Consider the following 19,218-nt stretch of genomic DNA (forward strand, 5'->3'; position numbering starts at 1 on the left):
CGCTAACCGCGCAACTGGCGCTACGGCGAGTGTGAATGTACCCTCCCGGTACCCTCTAGGGGAAGCGTATTTCTCTCAGCGTCGGAGGCGCCATCTCAGGAATGCGGAGGCTCAACTATTGCGCGTTGGTGAGTTCAAACTCTCTCTCGCAAAATGTATCACCGACCAAATGGCACGAGCAGTCTTCTTTTTAAAGTGGCTCTGTGCTGATAAATATATTAACCGAAAAAAGAAATAAACAGAATTAACTATGCAATTTTTCTTTTCTTTTACTATTTTATACAAGTAATCTTTAACATACTACTGCCTCGAAAAATTTTTTCGGAAAAGTTAAATCAACATTGTTTAGACACAATTAATAAATGGATACAATAAAAAACTTTTTGTTTTTATTAAACAAATGTATTTATTTATATATTATTTCCTTCATTTAAAAAAACATGTCGCAAATTTATTTTAAACCAAAATTAAGAAGAACTATATACTATATATTTTATAGGAATAAAAATAACGAAAAAATAAATTGTTGTGTTTGTTTCAATTTTTTATACTATTAACTATTAAAAGGGATTATAAAATTGCAAGTTTAAAATCAAACTCAATAATGTACGTTTATAGTGATTTATTCTCGATTGTTTCTTTACAATATTTATTTATCACTTTCTCCATTCTTTTCCAATTACGAATTGCAATTAATGTCTTATCATCCTGTTTGGCTGTAAATAAAAAAATGGACGTTGTTATATAATTGATACATATCAATTAATCGAATCAATCGAAAAAATAACGATCATTCGTATCATTAAAAATAATAAGAAAAACGGAAAGATTGTAATTAAAACAAGAAGTGATATAGACTAAAATATTTGTCAAAATATATGTTAAAAAATAATATAAAAATAAGTAATACTTGAATTTGGTAGCCTTACAGCATTTTCCATTGACTTTTACATCACCATTACATGGAATTACTTGTATAATTTCGATGATTGTCATTGTGATAAAAGTTGATATTAATAAAAAAGCGGTCAAAAGATATGTAATAAAAGTATTAACATAACAATTTTCCATGTTTTCTCAATGAACTTTGCTGACTGAAATCAAATTACTAATCTTACAGATTTGTAAACGATGCTCAATATAATTACAATAAGATAATTTTCAACTTGTCTTTTGTATGAAATTTTCCTTTTATACTGTCAAAGACGGAAATAATATTAATAAAGAATAAATATATATATTTTAAATGCGTCACGCGTGTAATAAAAATTGCATGTAATAAAAATTATATTACTTATAAATTATAATACTTGACATAAACTTATAACTTTATTTTTCAAAAATATTAGTATTATTACAGTTTATTATATTTCTTCCTCAAAATAGATATTACAAAAGGATATTTTATGTGAAATATAAAATATGTTAGGTTAATCAAAATTTATTTTAATAAAATAAGCTTCTCTTTTTTTTTTGAAGAATAAACATTTTTTTAGTTTGTGCTTAATATTTCCTACGTTTTATTTATTTTTCTATATCGCTAAATTATGAATATGAATATAATTTTATATATTTTTTTCAAGATTTGTGGAAACAAATATGGAAATGATAAAAAATCCTTGTGTTATTTTGTACTTGATTAATAGAATTATTAAAATAAAGTTTAAATATACTAAAAGTATCAAGAAATTTGTTTTAATATAAATGTATATGAATCTATTTATCTGCCAGTTATAAATATTAATATTAAATATATGTTATATTTATATATAACGAAAATAACAATCTTGTGTTTACAATACAATGCAGAATGCTATTAGAGGTTACATATTTAATATTTTATGTTATATTTATAATATTTTTTGTATATTCTGTAGAAGGTAAATAATCCATATAAAAAAATCTAGGAAAAGCTAATTATCGGCCAAAAATTAATTAATTTTTACTTTTTTGAATGAACTAAACAATAATTATTCAATTTTCTTTTTCCTTAATGTTTTTATTGTTATAATTTTCTCTGTATTTATTGACACAAATCAGAAATCAGTGACAAAATAATTGTCTATTTCTTTTTAATTTCTTAAGTTTCAATGAATTTTGTTGAACATTGTATCATTGTACAGTGTATTTTACAAATAAAAGCAACAAAATTAATGTATTATTTTCTTTTGTCTTATTTTAACACGCATTATAAAATTGCAAGTATAAAATCAAAATTCAATAATGTATTTTTACTTATATATTTGTTTATGTACAATATTAATTTATCATTTTCTTTTATGTTTTCCACTGCAACTAATTTGTTATCATATCTTCTGAAAATTAAAGATAGATATTATTATAATTGATAATCATTGATCTTTAATCATTAAAATAATGTTTTTACTTTTTACAACTTAATAAATGGTTATAAATATTAATATTTTATATAAACGTTTTACTGAAATAAATTTTTTCATAAATCTACATATAAATTATCAAAAAATTATGTACCATTTAATAATCGATTTATACATAATTTCTCATTAAACATTATTACATATTTTAAAATGTTCAAAAGTCAATACATAACAAATATATGGTCGAAAGAAAATAATGATTATATATATCATTGAAAAGAGTAACAAGAACGGAAAATGTTGTAATTAAAACGGAAACGAACATGGATAAAAGTACAAAAGATATGTACAAAATCAATGATACCTGACGTTATTCAATATACTTTAGTCGACATATTCCTTCCTTAATTTTTATAAAACGAGAACTTTCTTTCTTAACTTCTACATAACATGCATGGCATGTTCCATTAATTGTTATATGACCAGGACGACATGGAAATGTTATGATGTGTGATTCGGAAACCGCCATTGTAATAAGTGTTGATATTAATAAAAAGGTGACCAAGAGATATGTAGCAAAAGTATAACAAGCTTGCATATTTTTTTTAAATATGTTGCTGAAGACACAATAGTAGAAATTAAATTACTATTCTTACAGAAATGCGAATAACAGAGTAATCACAGTAAGATAACTTTCAATAGTAGTACTTTGAAATAAACATTTTCTTTTATATTGTCAAAGACAGGAAGTAATTTCAATATAAAACAAATAAATATCTCAAATGCATCACGCGTCTGCATATAATAAATATTTTATTGCAATATAATATAAACTTGTTTTTCAAAGATAATGTAACATTAATATTATATTATACAGTTTATTGTGTATTTTTTTTCTCAAAATAGAACTTTTTATGTGTCATATAAAGATGTTTAATTTAATCAATATTTATTTATTTGTTAAGCTTTCATTTTTTTTAAAGTTTATAGTTTCTTGCAAGATTTGCGGAAACAGATAAGCAAATAGTAAAAATATTTTATTTTTTATATTATTGTTTAACAGCTTTATTAAAATAAAATTTAAATTCACATTTAAGTTTGGAAAAAACTTTAAATAAGATGTAATGCATTTTTCCTTTGTTAACTACAAGTAATATTTATAATAGGTTTTCTTTTAAGAATCTAAAGAATCTGATCAAAAACATTATTTGATTCCATTCTACTCAAAATCCTGATGTGCTACATTTTGTCAATGGTATCGTGTTTAGCGGGAACAAATTTTCGAGAAATACACTTTGGAGAAAAGGAAAAAGTATCTTTTTATTTTACTATATAATTGGCTATTTTAAAAAGAAGTTTTGATATCAAAATTTATTTATTTATATTAAGTTTCTTGATTTAAAAATAATTTCATAATCTTATAAATCAAAGCCAGCATAAAATATATTGGTATATATTATACGCATATATTATAAAGGAAAAAAAAGATTAAATTGTTGTATATTGTTTTTTTTTTATGTTTTTTCCTTCAACAGGAATTATAAAATTGTAAATTTAAAAGCAAAACTCAATAAAACTAATAATACATATTATGTATATACATAATAATTTATTTTCCATATTCATTTACAATATTTATTTATAATTCTTTTCATTATTTTCCAAACACGAACTGTAACTGCTTTGCTGACATTTCTCTGTAAACCAAAATCATTATCATTATTACAACTAATATGTATATCAATTGATAATCGAAAAAATAACGATCATTTGCGTCATTGAAAAAAATAATAGTAAGAATGGAAAAGATAGTAATCAAACCAAGAATAAATGAAAGTATTTTTCAAAATATATTATTATATTAATAATATGTTATATTATTAATACCTGATGTCATGAGTTCAGTATTCCGGAATACACACTCCATTATCCATCACATAACCATCACGACATGGAAATGTTATAACGTGTGCTTCGACAATTACCATTGTGAAAGTTGATATTAATAAAAAAATGGCCAACATATGTAAGATATGTAATAAAGATATTGACAATTTTTCATGTTTTCTTAAAAATACGTTGCTAAAACAGAAATGAAGTTATAAGATTTATAAAAATATAAAAACAATAATAATCGTAGTAATCGCAGTAAGAAAATTTTCAACTTGTAATATTTGGCGTGAGGATTTCTTTTTATACTTTTAAAGACATAAATAATATCAATGAAAAACAAATATATATTTAAAATGCATCACGCGTTTGCATGCAATAAAAATTATATTACTTGACATGAATTTATTGCTTTGTTTTTCAAAGATATTAATTATTATTATACAGTAATATTGTAAAACACACGCACGCACACACACACACACACACACACACACACACACACACACACACACACACACACACACACACACACACACACACACACAGGGTGGATTATTTTATTTTATCGATTTTCTCAAAATTCTTAAATTTAAGATAAAAATGTTTCAGACAAAAGTTTTATGGTTTCAAGGAGGAAAGAAGATGAGCTTGGTTGATCTGGGGAAAATGTTTTTAGATGTGAAGAAGATTTATATATATATATATATATATATATATATATATATATATATATATATATATTCAAATAAAAACAACAAAATTTTTGTTTTGTTTAAATTGATTTATTGCTTTTTCGACTTTCTTTTAACAGGAATCATAAAATTACAAATTTAAAATTTTAAACTCAATGTATGTTTATAGTAGATTATTCCTGATTGTTTCTTTACAATACTTATTTATTATTTTCTTTATTATTTGATCGTTTCTTTATAATACTTGTGTATCATTTTCTTTATTATTTTCAATTAAAAGGAAATTATAAAATTGCAAGTTTAAAATCAAACTCAATAATGTACCTTTATAATGGTTTATTTCCGATTGTTTCTCTACAATATTTATTTATCACTTTCTCCATTCTTTTCCAATTACGAATTGCAATTGTCTTATTTATAATATATATGGCCTTTTGCTATAAATAAAAAAATGGACGTTGTTATATAATATCAATTAATCGAATCAATCGAAAAAATAACGATCATTCGTATCATTAAAAATAATAATAAGAAAAATGGAAAGATTGTAATTAAAACAAGAAGTGATATAGACCAAAGTATTTGTCAAAATATTAAAAAATAATATAAAAATAAGTAATACTTGGATTTGGTGGCCTCACGGCATACTCCATCTTTTCCTTTTACATAACCAGGAAGACATGGAACTTGTATGATGTGTGATTCGGTGACCGCCATTGTGATGAAAGTTGATATTAATAAAAAAGTGATCAAAAGATATGTGGTAAAAGTATTAACATAACGATTTTCCATGTTTTTTTAACGATGCCTTGCTGACTGAAGTAAAAATCAAATTATCAGTTTTACAGAAATACGAACCGTACCAGATAGTAATAACAATAAGATAATTTTCAATTTATAATATTTCGAATGAGAGTTGCCTTTTATATTGCAAAAACGGAAATAATTCTAAAAAAGATAAATATATATCTCAAATGTATCACGTTTGCATGTGATAAATATTATATCGCAATACTTAATATGAATTTATAGCTCTGTTTTTCAAAGATAATATAATATTATAATGTTATACTCGACATTTTATTGTGTATTTGTGTATTGTGTATTGTGTATTGTGTATTGTGTATTGTGTATTTGTTTGTCAAAATAGATAAATTTTTATGTAGTATATAAAACATATTTATTTTCATCAAAATTCATTTTAATAAAATAAACTTTTATTTTTTTAAAGTTTATGGTTTTTTTAAGTTCCACGAAAACAAATAAGGAAATAGTAAAAATGTTTTGTTTTTTTTTATATTTTCGCTTAACTTAAGAGCTTTACTAAAATAAAATTCAAATTCAAATCGAAGTCGGAGAAAGCTCTAAACAAAACTCTAAATTAAATGAACTTATATTTTTATCTTTCATATATATTTATTTTTATCTTTCATTTATATTTTATTATATTTCTTTTCATTATATTTTTATCTTTTAGAAATACTATTATTATTATTATTATTATTATTATTATTATTATTATTATATAGAGATATTGTAATTTACGTAATTATGATATTGATTTATTCGCAAATAGTGTATTGATATTCTTTTATGATTGATACTTTTATAAAAGGAATTATATATTTTCTGATACGTAATATGATTCTTCTAAATAGAAGTACTTAAATAGAAGTACAGTTCTGAATATTAAAGTGTTATAAAAAGAGACAGTAGTTTATAAGATATTTTATATTTTGTCTTGACATTTTATTCTTATATTCTTACCTAATATGTGTTAAATAAGATTGAAAATCACCTTTTTTTTCTTTTAGTCATAAATAATTAACAATTCTTGAAAAAATATTTGGAAAAATTTATTTAAAAGTTAATGAAAAATTATCTAGAAACAGATTTATAATTGGATACACTTGGATAAAAATAGTTTCTGCTGTTATGTGAATTTATACAAATATATCATTCTCTTGATTTAAATAAATATTTCGTAAGTTTATTAAGCTAAAAAGAATGTGTATTCTATAGAAATAAAAAAATGCTGTGTATTGTAATTACGATTTTTCTTTGGTAGGAATTATAAAATTGCATGTATGTAAGTCAAAGGTTAATAATTTATATTTATAATGATATTCTTGCTTGCTTTTTTACAATATTAATTTATAAATTTTTTTATTTTTCCAAATACAAACTGCAGCTGTTTTATTGTCATAACATCCTTCCAACGCTCGTGTTGAACGAGGTTTTACTGTCATAACTGCAGCTGTTTTCCTGTGTAAACCAAAAATGGATATTATTAATAAAATCGATTAATCAAAGATGAGAAAATTAAGATTGTTTGTGTTATTGAAAGAAACAGATAATAATAAGAACAAAAATTTATATTTAAAATAAGAACAAATATCAATAAAAGTATTTGTCAAAATATAAATGTTAGATTAATAGTACCTGATGTTAAATTCAGAAGATATCACAGCATTTGTCACCAACTTGTATTTTATCAGAAGGATATTGTATAGGAATATTTATAATATGTGATTCGGAAATCGCCATTGTGATGAAAATCAATATTGATAAAAAAATGGCCAGATATATAGTAAAAATATTGACACTGTAATTGTCATGTTTTTTTAAAGATGTTTTACAAAAGATTAAAGAAGAAGTCAAATTTTTAATCACAAGAATACGAAACAATGCAGAATATAATGCACAGTAAGCATAGTATGATAATTTTCAATTTGTGTTATTTTACAGAAAGATTTTTTTTATACTATCAAAAATGTAAATAATACTAATAAAGGACAAACGTTTATTCCAAATGCATCATGTTTTGTAATAAAAATTATATTACAATATTTAATATTTATATTTTTGTTTTTCAAAGATATAAATATTAAATATGAAAGATACTAGTATTATTATACAATTTATTGCAATTTGTTTTCCAAAATAGATCTAATTCCTTTATATAAGATATAAAACATGTTAATTAAAAAATTTATTTTAATATAATAATATAATAATTTTATTTCTTTTAAGGAAAGAAAATTTTATCTTAGTTCTTAATATTTATTATACTTTATGAGTCCATTTTTTATACTATACTTTCTTAACGTGAATATCATTTTAGTTTTTTCTCAAGATTTATGAAAACGGATAAGGAAATATTAAAACAAAACACAATAAAGTATGTTTCTAATAGTATGTTTCTGATTGCTAATTTATAATTTTTATTTATCATTTTCTTCACTGCTTTTCAAATATGAACTACAATCGCTTTACTAAACATTTTCTTATAAATTACATTGTAATGATATTAAATATAATGTCTCCATTTTTTTATAATTTAATAATTATAAATATAAGATTAGTATGCCATAACTTTTTCCCAAAATGTTTAGCTTTGGAGATATTTCGCCGTCCCGTAATTTTTTGTACATCTTGTATAATTATTATTATTATAATTATTATTATTATTAATAATTGACGTTAATTTTACTTTGGACATTTTTGGCATTTTTCATCAATTTCCATATAACCAATGCGACAATTTGTACGAGATGTGATTCGGTGATCACCATTATGATAAAAGTTGATGTGAATAAAAAAAAAATGATCAACAGATGTGTAATAAAAATAGTGACAATTTTTATGTTTCCTTAAAAATGTATTGTTAAAGACTAGCAAAGCAGAAATGAATTATTAATCTCATAAAAACGTAAACAGTAATCACAATACAATAATTTTTAACTTTATAGTATTTTGCGTATTTTTTTTTTAATTTTTTCTTCTTTTCAAATACGAATTGCAACTGTCATATTCCTGTAAACCAAAGAACATTATTAATTATACATTATTAATTATAAATTATTTATACATCGATTGATCGAATCAATCAAGAAAATTACTTGTGTCATTGAAAGAAACAGATAATAATAAGAATAAAAAAGGTTATATTCAAAATGAGAACGAACATCAATGAAAATATTTGTCAAAATAGAAATGTTATGTTAATAATACCTAACATTGAATTCAGAAGACAATACGACATCTATCACCAACTTTTGTTTTTTCAGGAGGACATTGTATAGGAACATTTATGACATTCAGTGATTCGGAAATTGCCATTGTGATAAAAATTGACATTAATAAAAAAATGGCCAACAGATATGCAGTAAAAGTATTGACACAGTAATTTGTCATGTTTTTTTGATAATACTTTACAAAAAACTAAAGAAAAAGTTGAATTATTAGTTTTACAAGAAACAGTACAGTGTAGAGTGAACACAATATGATAACTTGTGTTATTTTCCATGAAAATTTTCTTTTATACTATCAAAAATATAAATAATATCAATAAAAGACAAATATTTATTTCAAATGCATCACGTTTTGTAATAAAAAATTATATTACAATATTTAATATTTATATTTTCGTTTTTCAAAGATATTAATATTATTATACAGTTTATCGTGATTTATTTTTTAAAATAAATCCAATTCTTTTGTGTAAAATATAAAATATATTAATTCAGTTAAAATTTATTTTAATTAATATTTTTCTTTTCAAGAAAAAAAAAGCTTTATTTTAGAACTTAATATTTATTTCGTACTTTATAAATGCATTTTTCTATATCGCTTAATTAAACGTGAATATCATTTTAGTTTTTTCTTAAAATTTATGGAAACAGATAAGGAAATATTAAAACAAAACATATGTGAATCATGTGTGTACAGAAATGTATGTATGTACATATACATAAATGTATCTATGTATGTTTAGATATGCATATGTGTGAACGTCGTTTTCGTCGGAGGTCGCTCGTCAGTCCAGAATTTTCTTAAACTGCATACCCCATACGCTCGACATTTTCTACGTAAAATTAGTTTTGTTGCTTTATTTCTTTTATATTAAAAAATTTTTTTCAACAAATTTAATTTCTTTTATAATTTGTCGATTATTGAAAGTACCAAATATGTATTATATTTATTACGGCTTCGAATACTGTCATTTGTGAAAGAACACACAATGTTTTAATGATAAGGGGATAAGCCTTCCGATAAGGTAAGAAAAATCATCGAAGCAGTTCTCATCGACATTAAATGTTTAACGTAAGAATTTTACAGTGTTTGTGCACTCGATTGAATCGTTATGCCGCTTATCAAAGTACACAGATGTTTTTAGGCGTGGCATCTTGTCGAACCAATGGAGAGAGAGAGAGAGAGAGAGAGAGACGGTGAAAGTCTGTGATAACAAGCCACACATTAATCTTTATGTCATGATGCCAAATAATGATTATATTGTCATTAGCCAAGTCGATTACTTGCTATGTTTTTCGAGCAACATAGTTAAATGTAGCTAAGAAATTCTTATCGCGACAAATAAGATCGAAAACATATTTGTGCTATTTGATATGCATCTATATCGCACCATACGATATACGTATTATTACAAAACCTATTGCGACACGTTAAATCGCATTAACAAGCGTTCACGTCACAAAACACGCGATGTGATTATGTTAAGAAAAAAAGATATATGACGAAGACTATTGCTTTTTTCAAACAAACAGTTATTTTGGAAACGAAAGAAATGAAGATGAAATTCTTACTTTCTAGAGCAATTTTCGGCAACATAATAGGCGAAGTTAAGCTTTGTCTGCAATCCTTTATTGTTAATATTAAAAACAGCATTTTTACAAAACGTAGATGCACATTGTTAACAATATATCGTATCGTAATAAAATTTTAATTTATCTAAAGGTATGTACAGCAGGAAGTATATATCCATAAATCTTTATATAAATATATATTTTAACATATAGAGATATGTACCAGTCGCGTCAGTAGATATAAAATTTATGTATAACGCACGATCATATTGTAAAAGAAAACGATACGTTTTCCTATTACTCAAACGAAGAGTTTTTAAATATAACATGATTTCTAAACATTTCACGCGGTTTACACACACACACACACACACACACACACACACACACACACACACACACACACACACATATACAAATATATATACATATACATATATGTATATATACTATCTTCACAGAAGTAATCAGAAATATAAATAAATATTAATTTAACTCATTCCGCATAAGTCATTAAAAAAAGTTTTATATATATAACGTTCAATACAACTAGTCATAGAATCCTAAGTACAATCTTCTATCGTTTTATTCGATGACTAAACTCCATGGGTGATCAGGTATAACTCCATATTGTATATTTAATAAGTGTTTCCTGAGCATTTGATAAATTGGTTCGGGCTGTTTCGTCGTCGGTATATGCAATCCTTGACCCATATAGTCAATATAGGATACAGGACTAATTACACATGCTGTTCCTGCCCCGAACATTTCCAATAACTGTAACAAAAATGTTAATCATAATAATGATTCTATAAGACAAAAGACGGAAAAAAGGAAAAGAGGGAGAGAGGGAGAAACAGAGATACGTGTACAAAACTTACCCTGTTTTCGGAATTTAATTGTATGAGCTCTTTCATCGTAATGGATCTCTCCATAACTTTAAATTGATTCCATTCTCTTGCTATAGTTAGAAGCGAGTTTCTTACAACTCCGGGTAAGATCAAGCCATTCAAGGGTGGTGTGAGTAATTCTCTTTCTGTAAAAAATAATTACAGGGCTAGTACTCGGATCATTAAACAATTTTCTATATTATGACAATTTTATGCGTTGACATGCATTAAAAAGTTACTGAAGAACGTTTTTTTACCTCCGTTATCATTTATATAAACCATGAAGACGTTCATAGTGCCAATTTCTGTGAGTTCGTTATCCTCTCCATACAGCCACAATACTTGCTGTAATCCTTTCTCAACAGCTTCCTGTTGAACTTGAATCGTAGGTCCGTAATTACTGCCTAATTTAGCATCACCACAACCGCCAGGCCATGCTCTCGTAAATCTAGGATCTGCAAGCAAGGAAACTCCAACTTGCTGATCGGCAGGTTTAAAATAAGATCCGACAGGAGATAAAATTACATATAATAAAGCTGAATCCGAGGTTGCGACTCCAAGCGTAGGCTGTAACAAGAAATAAAATGCGCTTTTCAGCCAGATTATAAAAAGGACTTTTTTTTTTTTTTATTAAAATATAAAGATATGTTAGCGTTTAAAAAGATACTTTTAATTGTTAAATTTATATTTTCATGTAACCATTTCATGAGTATAAAAGCTAATTTTTAATGTAATATATATCATTAGCTATAACTTATTTGTATCTATTATTACATCATACTGTAATACAAATTTGAAAGTTTATTACATCAGCTATTAATGTATTTCATTGCTTATATAATTTGTATCAGAATTGATAAAACTAACTAAATAAATAATCAGATGACTAGTCAGGGTCACGAAAGTCGATTACGAAAGATGGAAAAGTTTCTCTGAAAGTAATGTTATCATAGAGTTTAACTCTGAGGCAACACATATTTTCTCGGTAGGAAGTTAAAACGTTAAAGTTGAATAAAAAATACCTCAAACGTTTAATTAACATGCTAGATAAAAGATACATTATTTAAAAAAAAAAAATTGAAAAAAATTTATCACAAAAGCATAATAAAACTTTGTATAAAGAATATAAAGAAAAGATACTTCTTTTATAGACACACGATAAAAACTGATACCACAATGATTATGAATTTGTCACGACGTCCAATTCTTGGACTCTCTCTGTCAAAAATTTATTGAAAAAAAAAGAGAAAAGAAAAAGTTTTTGAATGATAAGTTAAGACAACGTCCAAAATAACTTGATTGCAGGAGCATCCATCGTTTCTTACAGCATGTGACCATGCGCCAACAAAAGATCGCGGCTCCATTTATCAAGTATTATCATTAGGTATTGAGAAACGATGTAACGATTACTTTCGCGCGGGCATACACAGCGGTCTCGATGACGTCTGTGACGTAAGTGATAAGCGAGTGCTGTTTCTTCTCTGATTATATATGATCGAATGTACAGATGTTATAATTGCATCATTTTCAAAAAGATTAATATATTTATGGATATTATCCGTGTTATCATACGTTGTTAAAGGCCTTAAAGCATTTAACAACATATGATTTGACGTATGATAATAATCTATGATGACTAAATTCCTTTAAGTATTTAACAATGTATGATGACACGGATAATATCCATAAACATATTAATCTTTTTGAAAATAATAACCGTCAGAAAGCGTCAAAAGCATGATTTACAATACAATGATCAATTATTATAAAACGTCATTACAAAGCAAATCTTAATCTTAAATTGATATTGATAGATAGATAGAAGGTACGATACTTACGTCGATTCCTATGAGCGTAGGACGAATGTAAAGACTAGAGGCGGTAGAATGTGGAACCCATTCTTGATCTATACTAATCAATCTGCAAATGCACTTAATTAATTCTTCCCCTCTGAAAAGAGGTAGGCCAGATCTTAGTGCAGAATTATTCATTCTCTCCATATTTAGCTCTGGCCTAAACAACCTTATTTTCCCATCAACACCTCTATAAGCTTTCATACCTTCAAACAACTGAGGAAAGATTTGTACATGTATTACTATTGCCAAATTAAAGCGCGCAAAGGATTTTACCTACGTAACAATTAGTATACGTACAAGTCTAACAATCTTTGCATATCCTACATGTTTTAAACATTGTTATATGTACATTTTGAGTCTAATATCACGGACGATAGTAAAATACCCTTCAAGATCTTGATTTGTTTATCGCCTGAATATTTTTGACGGGGGATATTTCAAGAATTTCTTTATTGGAATTTAATCTGATAAAAGAAGATTTTATCAGCTTTATTTAGATATATATCTTGGCGAATAATTCTATCCTGATCATATTATAATTAAACAATGGCGAAACAAGAATAGCATTATAAGCTTTATGAGAATCGCATACACACAATTAGACATAACATTGATAAATATTAATATTTAATTAAGAAAAATCTTTTGTAATTATAAAAAAAATCTATCAAAGATTGTAATGTAGAATATAGGAAAATCATCAAATATAACTCATTTTTCTTAACCCTGTTCCAATTTTAAATAATTTCACCGGGATATATAAAATATTATATATACCTCTACAGCATAATGAAAGACTTTTGCAGCTGGATGAAGAACTATGTTTTCGAAAGGCATAATTTCAGGTGCCTGCCAACCATTCATGCCTTCGTAATAATGTATTTTGAGCATATGATCAGTGAAATATTTCCCAAACGAAAGCTTATCAACATCAGGTTTAGGATTTAATTGATCTGGACCAGCCAGGCGAACGGATAAGTCAGCATACTGTAAATAAATTGCATTTTCACTCTCATCCATATTAGATTTAATTATTCTAACTAACAAACAAATACCTTAAAATAACGTTGTGGTTGCGTCGAGTTCTTGTCCTTAATTCTCAAAGAAGAATTCCATCTTACACTCTGTTGCAACTGATTAATCAGATTTCCAAAGGACAAAATCTGGAATTCAAAGATATATATTTGTATTTGTCTGTAGTAAAATACGCGTATCTTCACAATGATATTCGAGAATTCAAAATTCTTAATGACTTTTGACTAACACGTATCGTGTCTTCTTATATTAATTATTTGTTAGAAAGTTAAAGAAAGGATACAAAAAGTGTGATGCTTCGCCCTCATCATTTCATCAAATATATGCATTTGAAAAAAAGAGAAGAAAAATCAATCTGTTATGAAATGGAATACTAGCTGGAAAAATATGTATCGATAAGAGAAATACACGATTGCAATTTTCCATATCTATTGACGAAAATATTAATCAGATACCACATATTTGTTCGATCGTTTCTAGAAATATCACACGTGATACATGATCTAATATTTCTGAAAAATTGAAATAAGTTGAAGCAGTATGTTTTAACTAAACTTTATTGCGGTAGGGAAACTTATAATCACTACACGAATGCATTATTAGATAATTAGATAAGAATTAAAAATCTTTTATAACTCGATATGGATATTTCACTCTTATCAAAAAAATTCTTTAAAGTAATAAGCATCGTTAACATCTTTTCTCTAAGAAAAAAATTTATTTTAAAAATATTGTAATATGTATGCAAATTGTTTGGTAAAAACCATATGTGCAAGTACCAATATGTATGCAAATTGTTTGGTTTTGGTCTATCTACTGGCCTACATAGTATAAGTTCAGTATAATAAAGAAGAAGGAAGCGTATATATGGAAATTAATTATAAAAACAACAAATATCTCTTTGATCTAATCGCGTGATGCTAATTGCGAGATGCTAATTGACAATTGATATTAGATATATAACTTTCAATATATGTATATATATATATATATATATATATATATATTTAAAAAAGATATAATGACATTATATAGAACAAGATAAAATTTACACATTATGTTCAATGGAAATGTCATTGGAAATCATGCGCGAATGAACAAACAATGATTTGATTAAATCGAAATGGAAGGATCTGCTAATATTAGCACAAATAGATTAGTGTATTCATTTTATTTGCATTTCGTTTACATTTTATCAGTTTTCATTTTTTCCTCCAAAGTTCAGATATTCAGACGTATGTAGTTTCTTTCTGTATTTTATGTAAAAAAATACGTAAAGCTATATATTTAAATATTAAGAAATATAATATAATATAATATATATTAAGAAATATAATATATATATTCATAATTATTCATATATTCATATATTCAATAATTATAACTGTAAATAAGACGTATATAATTATATTTCATTTCATATTTAAATGTGCTTAAGTTGGATTGAAATTATAAATTAACGAATTAGCTGACTTATAAAAAAGATGTATGACATATAATAGATAAAAATATAAACTCATACTTATATTGCTCACATTAATTTATTATAAATGCTTATTAAGCAAATTTAGCTTGGAAATTATTAAATATTCTTGCATGATATAATATTATATGAGCAAATTAACAAATTGGCAGTAATTGAGTAATTAATTATAAATTATTAATTTTCATCCTTGAATATTGATTTCTAAAAAATATCTATATTTTTATAATTCACATATAGATACTGATGTTTCTTAACACATCATAAATTTACTAATTAATGATTAAACATTCATTCAAAGAGAACATTATCTTGAAACTAAAAAAGACTCAAGAATCTCATTATTATTACATGTAACATATTAATATATAAATGTTTGAAAAATTTATCTTTATGAATCGATATAAATTGTGAAACATAAAACGTTTGAGCGACATCATAAGAACATCTTTCTTAAGTTTACATAATAAAAATATTTATAGCATCTATTAATTGTTATCTCGAATTATCTTGAATTACAGCAAATAATTATATATTCTTAAGATATGTAATGTGCTGGGATAATCCCAAAATTCATAATGACATTATGACATCGGAATTTATATGATTGGAATTAATGGAATATTATATGAAATACTGCATATTTTTATTACGATTTAATCATAGTTTAATAAAATTATCGATTATTTAATGAACTCAATCTAAATTATTACAATCCTTTTATATCTATAGAAAATTATATATATAAATTATTTTTATAATTTTTTTATTTTAAAGTCACCTTTCATTTCTTTCATAAATCAAATATTAAAATATTTTTGAATCTATCAATCTATTAATTGCAACATTATATTTTTCGTTCAATTTGTATTAAATTTGCTTTCTTTTAATTTTAATTTGTTTTTTTTTAAATAAATATATAATATCCAATTTAATTAGAAAAACGCAATTATGTTAACCATGTAAAATGTGCAATTTTTCTCAATCGCGATTACCATTGATATATATCATGTTCTTTCAAGGAAAAAGAGAACAAAACGTAATTTACATTTTTGAATATGTTTAAATAAAAATTCTTTAATGCTTTTTTCTTTAATATCTTACACAAAAAATTTTGTAATAGATATAAAAATATGTAAAGTTTAAAATCTTAATTTATAAATCGATCTATAGAATATTGAATTAAGAATACTCATATAAAGAAAAATAGGTATAGAATATTAATATATATGTTAATTTTTAAAAATTTTGAATTTCAATAAACTGACGATTAATATTTTACAGTTTACATTTTATAATAGACAATATTCTGCCTTTATACGCGTTAACATATTTCACGACGCAAAATTTTTTTTTTTTCGTGATTCATTATATTTTCAATCAGTGTTTCTTGCTTATTTGTTCGGAGTTTCAATGCTTCATGTACATACGATTACTTATTTCAAATGCAGGATTTTTAATCGATGCAAATGTTACGTTTGACGTTTCAAGTTCAACTTTTAATTTAGCTGAATATAATTTTATATTCTCTACGCATTGCAATATGAATAAAATAAATAATAAATAAATAAAGATTCCGAAATTACTATTAAAAAAATAATCGTATAATAATATCCTTATTTTATAAAATCTGTGTTTTATATTTCTTACAAAAAAATATTTTTAAATATTTCTTTTAAACTTGAATAATTAAAATTAATTATAACAAAATTCCGTCCGTGATTATAGTGATTCGCATTCGAGATACGTGCGAGTTAATGATCAATTATCGCGTTTTACACAAACTGTATTTCCCAACTTCTAAGAAATTGGGAAATAGAGAGGAAATGGATGAATCCGTAAAATAAAATAGAGATCTTTATTTCGTTTCGATATCCGAGCTTTTCTTTTTTTCCAGTCATTTTACATAATCTTCCGAGATTTCATCAGCGGCAACTTCGAGGATCAACGAGTTGGACCAGAAGGGTGGATTCCGGTCTCTTGCTTACCTTGCGTCGTATGTGAACCATTGTTGAGCCGAATATCTACTCGACGTGGAGAAAATGAAAGAGAATCAGTAGATAACACAAGATCGTGGTTGTTCGTTTGCGATGCTTCCAATATTCGCGCAGTTCATTCTACGTGAACGCTCACCCCACTTCTGCTGCTTCTTCCTTACTTTTCTTTGAACGTATTGCGGAACGTCGTTCACTTTGGAATCCAGAAAGGAAGATAACCGATAAGTAATGACAAGTAACAGTATCCTGGTGAGCACCTAAGAAGTATAGTAGAAAGGATAGTCAGAGACTGGAAAAGCAAGGTCCGCTCACGGTACATGAAATGGCCCACTAACTTTGACGGATCACAAAAACTACACGGAGGCTGGCTACAGTAGTTGAGTATCCACAAGTGGGGAAAAAAAAAAGTACGTTTACTCAGGTGAAACGTATATATGTATATACATATGTATGTATGTTGTTCGGATCGTTCGTTCGTTCGTTTGCTCGTTCGTTCGTTTGCTCGTTCGTTCGCTTACTGATTACCGATTCGGTCGTCCGCTCGTGAATACGGCCTGCTCGAATTAAACGTCGGTTAATATTTTATTTATCAGTGAAGCGCGCAAGGGGGAGAGAAGAGAAACAGATAGAGAGGTAGCGAAAGAGACGAAAGAGAGAAAAGAAGCGACAGAGAGAGAGGGAGGAAGACAAAAAATCGTTAAGAATCAACGCCCCTTCTTTCCCTCCCTCGGTCGAGCCGCCTGACCATCCTCTTTGACGATGACGGGCGAGAGGAGGGGATAGGGATGGGGGAGGTCAAATTGATGATTTTTACGTATACTAAGAGAGGAGAGCGTCGGACGAGTGAAAAGGGAGGAAATATTGCATCAGAGCACCCGAGCTCGCACGCGCGTGAAACGGAGCATCAAAAACATGTTGATAATCACACGTCCCCTCTGCGTCTGATAAGCCGAAGAGAGACAGCACGCGCGTTGTTATTTGTGACGAGAACGCTCGTTCGATTCGATTCTCGAAAGTACGCGAGCATGTCATAAATATTGATTGAAGGCGTGGCCCAATTGCGCGCGGTTCAATTTTTAATATAATTCGCGAGAAGTTTATACAAGGAAAACTACGTCACGCGTTTTAGTGACGTATCGGGCCACGCCAATTTCCGCAACGCCCTTCTTTCGCAACGCGGTTGCGTCGTCTATGCGTAACGCGTTAGCGACACTACTACTACGTCTCTGCTTAAATTGCGTACAACTGTTGCCGAGCGTTTTAAAGCGGAAAATGTTTCTAGCAAAAAAAAAAAAAAAATAATCGATTGTAAAAAAAAAAAAAAAACAGAAGAAGAAATAAGAAGAATAGTCGGCAGGTCATTTGTTTCTCTGCTCGATTTGTTATCAATAAAATGGTGCAAGAGCATGCATTTGCAAGAGAACGAT

The 19,218-nt window shown here is 26.4% G+C and overlaps 1 protein-coding gene and 2 long non-coding RNA genes across 3 annotated transcripts; 1 reads left to right on the plus strand and 2 right to left on the minus strand.

Annotated features, from left to right (window-relative positions):
- Positions 1-23: 23 nt before the first annotated feature.
- LOC148937915 (uncharacterized) lies at positions 24-18,004 on the plus strand. Its single transcript, XR_016137889.1, has 2 exons — positions 24-128; positions 17,692-18,004. It is a non-coding gene; the product is annotated as an uncharacterized LOC148937915 (long non-coding RNA).
- LOC148937916 (uncharacterized) lies at positions 605-1,145 on the minus strand. The gene is made up of 2 exons (XR_016141465.1): positions 911-1,145; positions 605-716 (listed from the first exon to the last, which is right to left on the minus strand). It is a non-coding gene; the product is annotated as an uncharacterized LOC148937916 (long non-coding RNA).
- On the minus strand, positions 10,567-17,924 carry Bcat (Branched chain amino acid transaminase). The gene is made up of 7 exons (XM_011632743.2): positions 17,783-17,924; positions 14,332-14,439; positions 14,054-14,263; positions 13,259-13,489; positions 11,678-11,987; positions 11,412-11,566; positions 10,567-11,307 (listed from the first exon to the last, which is right to left on the minus strand). The coding sequence occupies exons 1-7, from the start codon at positions 17,801-17,803 to the stop codon at positions 11,116-11,118; spliced, it is 1,227 nt and encodes a 408-aa protein (XP_011631045.2). The 5' UTR covers positions 17,804-17,924; the 3' UTR covers positions 10,567-11,115.
- Positions 18,005-19,218: the final 1,214 nt, after the last annotated feature.

This window comes from Pogonomyrmex barbatus, unplaced genomic scaffold, assembly GCF_055798465.1.
Source record: "Pogonomyrmex barbatus isolate J1 unplaced genomic scaffold, ASM5579846v1 scaffold10, whole genome shotgun sequence".
NCBI classification, from domain to species: Eukaryota; Metazoa; Arthropoda; class Insecta; order Hymenoptera; family Formicidae; genus Pogonomyrmex; species Pogonomyrmex barbatus.

Excerpts from the sequence above, each read along its gene's own strand:
- Bcat (XM_011632743.2), bottom strand. The coding sequence starts at position 17,803 with ATGGTTCACATACGACGCAAG. Across the intron at positions 14,440-17,782 it reads TGGTTCACATACGACGCAAG|ATTTTGTCCTTTGGAAATCT; the intron begins GTAAGCAAGAGA and ends TTTGAATTCCAG. Across the intron at positions 11,988-13,258 it reads CTACGCTCATAGGAATCGAC|CCTACGCTTGGAGTCGCAAC; the intron begins GTAAGTATCGTA and ends TTCTTGTTACAG.